This window comes from Penaeus vannamei, chromosome 28, assembly GCF_042767895.1.
Source record: "Penaeus vannamei isolate JL-2024 chromosome 28, ASM4276789v1, whole genome shotgun sequence".
Lineage (NCBI taxonomy): Eukaryota > Metazoa > Arthropoda > Malacostraca > Decapoda > Penaeidae > Penaeus > Penaeus vannamei.
Window position 1 is genome coordinate 2,914,144 of NC_091576.1, and position 7,500 is coordinate 2,921,643.

The 7,500-nt window shown below is 43.3% G+C and overlaps 1 protein-coding gene across 5 annotated transcripts in view; it reads left to right on the top strand.

The window, feature by feature from the left end:
* LOC113803938 (uncharacterized) overlaps nt 1-7,500 on the top strand; it is a 16,145-nt gene that overhangs the window by 7,414 nt on the left and 1,231 nt on the right. Inside the window, exons 2-5 of one of the 5 annotated variants that reach the window (XM_070141671.1) lie at nt 2,614-3,403; nt 3,440-3,451; nt 3,539-3,610; nt 5,789-5,827. In XM_070141671.1, coding sequence (XP_069997772.1) covers nt 2,614-3,403; nt 3,440-3,451; nt 3,539-3,610; nt 5,789-5,827 — 913 coding nt within the window. Of the gene's footprint in view, nt 1-2,613; nt 3,611-5,788; nt 5,828-7,500 lie in introns of all 5 variants that reach the window. The other 4 variants (XM_070141669.1, XM_070141672.1, XM_070141670.1 and 1 more) reach the window with 4 other exon arrangements.

The window sequence follows — 7,500 nt, forward strand, 5'->3', positions numbered from 1 at the left end:
ACCTCCATGATCTTCCAGTTCACTATAAACTTTGAACTTTATCTCCCGTCATGACCTAACTTGCTTGGTCATCCGATGTGTGCTGGTGACTGCCTCGGCCCTCGTGCATGACCTTCGAAAAGTGACATCGCTATGCCTGACCTCTTGTCACATGACCCTGCGCGATCTCGGTGGGGTCACGGGTCCTCTCTGCGCGAACAGTGCCATGAGGCAGTGAGTAAGCGACAGGCATGAGGGTGAGTGAGGTGAGGGAGAGGGAGAGAGGGCGAAGGGGTGAGGGGAAAGAGGGAGATAGAAGAGGGAGAGGGGGTGAGGGAAAAGAGGGAGAGGGGGCGAAGGGGTGAGGAGAAAGAGGGAGAGGGGGCGAAGGGGTGAGAGAAAAGAGAGAGAAGAGGGAGTGGGGGTGAGGGAAAGGAGGGAGAGGGAGAGGGAGCGAAGGGGTAAGGGGAAATAGGGAGAGGGGGCTAAGGGGTGAGGAGAAAGAGGGAGAGGGAGAGGGGGTGAGGGAAAGGAGGGAGAGGGGCCGAAGGGGTGAGGAGAAAGAGGGAGAGGGAGAGAGGGCGAAGAGCTGAGCGGAAAGAGGGAGATGGAGCGAAGGGGTGAGGGAAAAGAGGGAGAGGGGGCGAAGGGGTGAGGAGAAAGAGGAAGAGGGAGAGGGGGCGAAGGAGTAAGGGAAAAGGTAGACGGAGAGGGGCCGACGGGGTGAGGGAAAAGAGAGAGAAGAAGAGAAAAAGGGTGTGAGGGGAAAGACGGATAGGTAGAGGGGCGAAAGGATGGGAGAGGGGAGAGAGAGAGGATGGGGAGGCTTCAACAAGAATAATCTCCGAAGCTTAGTAAGTCACCTTCTATGGCGGTTCTACTCGACCTCGAATCATGGAATCTCTGCACGACTTGAGATCTGTAGAGACATGGAATCCAGGTAGGCCTTCTGGATATAACTCTCCTGCAGGATACGTGTGCATGACCATCCTACAAGCATGCGTTTCAAGGCTGGTCTCCTCGCTTGATCTTGCCATAATCTTTCAGTTTAAAAAAAAATGTTTTAATATGATTTGTTGTCGCCAAAATGTTGACTTTTGATTGCTACTTTATAAGCTATGAGGATGATGATAAATTCCAAAGAAATTTGTCTTCATGTCTGAAAGAAATTTATCCATTTTCTTATCACGATTGTTATCATCATGGTCAATATCATTATCTTTTTCTATTTTTGTTGCACGTATGTATATGTGTGTGGATTTTTGTGTATATGTATGTCTGTATGTGTGTGCGTATGCGTGTATGAAGACACCTATTATCTATCTATCTATTTATCTGCCATGTGTACATTTCATGAATACGTGTTTTATTATCATTATTATTATTATTATTATTATTATTATTATTATTATTGTTATTCTATTTGTCTCTTATCTACATCATGCCTCCTTTATCTTTTCCTCACTATATTTGTCTTATCACATTCTCTTTCATTTCAGTTCGTATCTATCCCCATTCTTCTTCTTCTTCTTCTTCTTCTTCTTCTTCTTCTTCTTCTTCTCTCTCTCTCTCTCTCTCTCTCTCTCTCTCTCTCTCTCTCTCTCTCTCTCTCTCTCTCTCTCTCTCTCTCTCTCTCTCTCTCTCTCTCTCTATATATATATATATATATATATATATATATATATATATATATATATATATATATCAATCTGTTTGTCTATCTGTGTATCTAACAGTCTATCTGTCTCAGTCTATCAATATATCTAAATTATAAATTTATCAGCAAGGCTATCTAGCTATCTCTCTATTTTCCTTCTTTCTCTCCCTTTGTTATTCTCTTTCTCCTCTTTCCTCTCTCTCTTATTCTCCCTTTCCCACTTCTTCATACATCTAATCTTCTCTCTTTCCTAAATTTAAACTAATGTCTCTCTCTCCTTCTCCCTTTCTCTCTTCAATATATCTTATTCTCCCTCTTTGCACCACCTCTCTTATTCTCCTTCTCCCTTCTCTATCTCTTCCCACCATTTCTCCTATTTTCCCTCTCTCCCCCTTCCCACTATCTCTCTCATTCTCCCTCTCCCCCTCCTTCCCACCACCTCTCTCATTCTCCCTCTCTCCCTCTTCCCACTATCTCTCTCATTCTCCCTCTCCCCCTCTTCCAACCATCTCTCTCATTCTCCCTCTCCCCCTCTTCCCACTATCTCTCTCATTCTCCCTCTCTCCCTCTTCCCACTATCTCTCTCATTCTCCCTCTCTACTTCTCTCCCTCTTCCCACTATCTCTCTCATTCTCCCTCTCCCCCTCTTTCTCCTCTCTCTCTCTTCCCACCATTTCTCTCATTCTCCCCCTCCCCCTCTCTCCCTCTTCCCCACCGCCCCCTCTTTCCCACCATTTCTCTCATCCCCCCCTTCGTCTCCTTCCCACCACTTCTCTCATCCCCCCCTTCGTCTCCTTCCCACCACTTCTCTCATCCCCCCCTGCGTCTCCTTCCCACTATCTCTCTCATCCCCCCCTTCGTCTCCTTCCCCAGTTTCTCTCATCCCCCCCCTTCGTCTCCTTCCCCAGTTTCTCTCATCCCCCCCTTCGTCTCCTTCCCACCACTTCTCTCATCCCCCCCTTCGTCTCCTCCGCCAGGCTTCTCGCGCCCCCAGGATGCTGGCGGTGCTCCTGGTGCTCCTCGCAGGGACAGCTTCCGGGATCAAGTTCAAGGGCTTCGGAGGCGGCGGCGGCAAGAAGGGCGGCGGCGGCGGAGGCTACGGAGGTGGGCGGCCCGTCTATCTGATCCCCGTGAAGATCCCCATCTACCAGCCGTACAGCGGGCACGGCCTCGGGGGCGGGTACGGCGGGGGCGGGCACGGAGGTGGATTCGGTGGGGGTGGATTCGGTGGGGGAGGATTCGGTGGGGGTGGTTATGGAGGAGGTGGATTTGGAGGCGGTCACGGAGGTGGATTCGGCGGGGGACATGGAGGTGGATTTGGAGGCGGTCACGGAGGTGGATTCGGAGGTGGCTTAGGAGGAGGAGGAGGATATGGCGGTGGTGGATTCGGAGGCGGTCACGGAGGTGGATTCGGCGGCGGTCACGGAGGTGGATTTGACGGCGGTCACGGAGGTGGATTCGGTGGAGGCCATGGAGGAGGTGGATTCGGAGGAGGAGGATATGGAGGAGGTGGCCATGGAGGTGGAATCGGAGGTGGACACGGCGATGGTGGCGTATTCCTAGATGGAGGTGGACTCGGAGGCGGCCATGGAGGAGGAGGTGGTTATGGAGGAGGAGGACACGGAGGTGGATTCGGAGGAGGACACGGAGGTGGATTCGGAGGTGGATTAGGAGGCGGACACGGAGGTGGATTCATTGACGACCACGGGCATGGCGGCGGAGGAGGTGGATACGGAGGTGGAGGTGGACATGGAGGTGGAATCGGAGGTGGACATGGAGGTGGATTCGGAGGTGGATTAGGAGGAGGACATGGAGGTGGATTCATTGATGACCACGGGCTTGGAGGCGGAGGAGGTGGATACGGAGGTGGACATGGAGGTGGAATCGGAGGTGGACACGGAGGTGGATTCGGAGGTGGATTCGGAGACGGTGGTCACGGAGGTGGATTCGCGGCCGGATTCTCGAATGGCGGAGGTAAGACACACGTGTTCTTTCCATCTTGAATGAAGGAAATATGAACTGCAATAAATAGTACATACTCACACGCACGCTCTTACACTTACACATACACTTAGCTACAATTTACACTTTCAAGTCCCTAGTCTAACAGTCCAGATATTGTATAATGAATCATTTTCATTGAAAACGAGAATTCTAAATGATAAATGGATAAAATTACTCTGCAAATAACAGTGGTAATTCCCCACACTACCGGCAGTTTTCAAGAAAAAATAGATTTTACTGTTGTTCAAATACATCGTATGTATACCATTCCAAAGGGTGCGTCCAAGGTATTTTAACACAGGCAGACCCACTCCATTTTGATGAAAATCCTCTTGGGCAACTTCCAAACTAAACCTTATCACCTTTATTCAGTTATTGTTTCTTTTTCGACGTTTCTTTCTACCATTATTATTGCATTAACTAACATATTAAAATAAACTGATAACTTGGGGGCAATGGAGGTTGCACGAGGTGGTCCATTCTCTTCATCACTCATTTTTGGGACAGAATACAGTGTTTCTGATGCACAATTAACGATCAACATGCATCATTCACTCTCACACAATACACATCTCACATTCCCGGGCTAGCGGAACACAACTCATGACGTCACTACCGGATTGGTGGCGCCACTAGTTTTGTTTCAGGATTGGCTCTAGCAGACGACATTTTATACGTAGAATGCGCAATTTCCAAAGACAACAAATAATACACTAATATATTTTTTTGCGACTTCTTCATTTCTTAATGAGCTTGGGAACCTTAAAATATAAAAAGATAAGTAAATAAATAAATAAATGAATAGATAAAATCACTTCAAACAGCGCCCCCTTTATTTACAGAGTGGTTATTTTCTTTACGAATACATACCTTCTGAATCACCACTAAGAGTGCCTTGCAAAGTAGAAACGATATTTATCGAAATCTACAACACTTTATTCACTGTCTAATCTAAAGAAACCTCGGAGGATTTGTTTCTTCAGTAGGAACTGGTCTGACGATGGCACATATGTTCCCGTGTGTGTTTGTGTATGCACACTCGCACACACACACACATCAATCTCTTTCTATTCATCTATAAATCTATCTACACACACACGCACACACACACACACACATACACGTACACACACGCATACACACGTACAAACACACACACACACACACACACACACATCTTGCCCATCTTGTCGCCGACAAGAGCGGCGACAAGATGGGCACCTACCCTAAGAGATCTGAGTTACGAAGACAGACTACAAAAATTAGGACTTATAACCTTGGAAGAAAGAAGGAAAAGGGGGGATATGATTATGCTTTTCAACTGCATTACAGGAAGAGTGAAGATAGATAAGGATGACTTTTTGATCTTGAACACAAGAAGAACGAGAGGACACAACAAAAAGTTGAAAGTAAAAAGAGGTGATAAAGATGTCAAGAAATATAGTTTCCCAAACAGAATTATTGAATCGTGGAACAGTCTCCCCAATCAAGTAGTGTGTGCCAAAACTGTACATCAATTTAAAAAGTTATATGATAATTTAAATATAGCAGACGGGACCACCTGAGCATAGCTCTTCTCCCGTATCCAAACAACTAGGTAAGAACAACTAGGTAAGAACAACTAGGTAAGAACACACACACACACACACACACGTACAAACACACACACACACACACACACACACACACACACACACACACACACACACACACACATACACACACGTACACATACACACACACACGCACACACGCACTGTGTATATATATATACATATATATATATATATATATATATAGATAGATAGATAGATAGATAGATAGATAGATAGATAGATAGATAGATAGATAGATAGATAGATATACATATATATATATATATATATATATATATATATATATATATATATATATATATATATATATATATATATATATATATATATACACACACACACATACATACTTATCTCTCGCTCTCTCTCTGTATATATATATATATATATATATATATATATATATATATATATATATATATATATATATATATATATATATATACTCACACACACACACACACAGGCATACACACATCTGTATACAGTATATGGTGTACACATTCCTTTAACTGACGACATCAACTTCCAGGCGGAGTGGTGACCTCATCTCACGGAGGAGGTGGTGGAGGTAAGATGCAGAGGCTGAGTATCATCACATTGTAGTCACTTCCATTGCCAGCATCATTACTGAATCTCATATAATGTTTTTTTCTTCACAATTTGTCATTAGTGGGTTATGGCTGTTATAGTGTACTTTTTTTTTTTCTTTTTTTTTTTTTTGTGTTTGTCTTGTGTGCTCGGAGGTGCTAAGGGTGAATTCCCTCTGTATTCTGTATGTTGCTTTATTATTATTATTATTATTATTATTATTATTACAGCTGCTCTACTGTTTTATCCGATTATTTTTTATTCAGATCATCTCTATATTTTGCATCAGATAACAAGGACTTCCTGTTCATTAACTGTTGAAAGCTTTATGGGTTTTTAAAACATCCGATTTCATTACTTATTAATTCAGTATTTTATATGTAGGACTGTGTGTGTGTGGTTATTGGGGTTACGTATGATTTTTTTTTCTTTCCCATTTTTCAAACATGAAGGTTTTTTGCCACACAACAGTTTGGCAATACTAGCATTAGAATTCAAAACTTGTTTCTTTCAATACGATTACGTTCTTTAGCCAACTCGTAACGTTCGCTGCAGTCTGCATTCTTACGGGTATGTCTCCTCTCAGAGCACGATTTAGATATAAACATTAGCTTTGTGTATTCTGTTCGAGTTTGTGTGGTTCCACTTTTCTGGCCGATAAGACTTTTCGCTTCCTTGAGAAACATCAGACAGCCAGAGAGAAGAAAGAGAAGCCAGAGAGAAGAAAGAGAAGCCAGAGAGAAGAAAGAGAAGAAAACAAACCGTGCAGAGGAGGAGATTTTGCCTTTCTAAAGCACTTCTCGTGACTGCGCTTTTTGCTTTTAACCTTTTTTTCCAAGCATCTCGCCAGCGCTTGACCTTTGGTCTCCACTTAGACAATGACATGCCAGTCCCAGGATTACCTTTCATTTCCTCCTCTTGGTATGCTCTGAGTATGCCTACGAGGATTCCATCAGCATAGGTCATCCTGCTTCATGTGTCAGAGATTTTGTTTCTTCATTCACCTATTCATTTATTCCTTATCATCTTTATATCTATCATCGTTGTTATCATTATTACCGTTGTCATACAAGTACTTCCTAGTATCATTATCATTATCGTTATCGTTATCATAATCATCATTATTATCATTGCTATTATCATTATTATCACTGTCATTATCATTTCTTATTATAAGCAATTTCTGGCATTCCTAAACAGATTTTTAACGGTAATGATGAAAATAGTGTCAGCTTAAGTTTCTCTTCATTATTATCTTCATTATTATGGTGAATGTCTGTAGCAGAAGAATGGCATTAACTGTTAATACCGTTGTCTGTCCACTATTGCTATATACTATCATTATCATTATGCTTATTATGGTTCTTATATCATCCTTGATCAGATTGTTCTCTTCTCCCGTTACTGTTATGCTCATGATAACTAAGAGTAGTAATTTTACATTAGTTCTCGCTGTATTGTTATTAGTATCATATTATCATTATCATAACAGTTTTGTTGTCTGTTCTGGAAAAGAAAATGAGACACTGGGACGAAAGAGAATGAGAAAGAGAGGGAGACAGATAGACAGGAGGGTGAGAAAGAGAGAGAGAGAGAGAGAGAGAGAGAGAGAGAGAGAGAGAGAGAGAGAGAGAGAGAGAGAGAGAGAGAGAG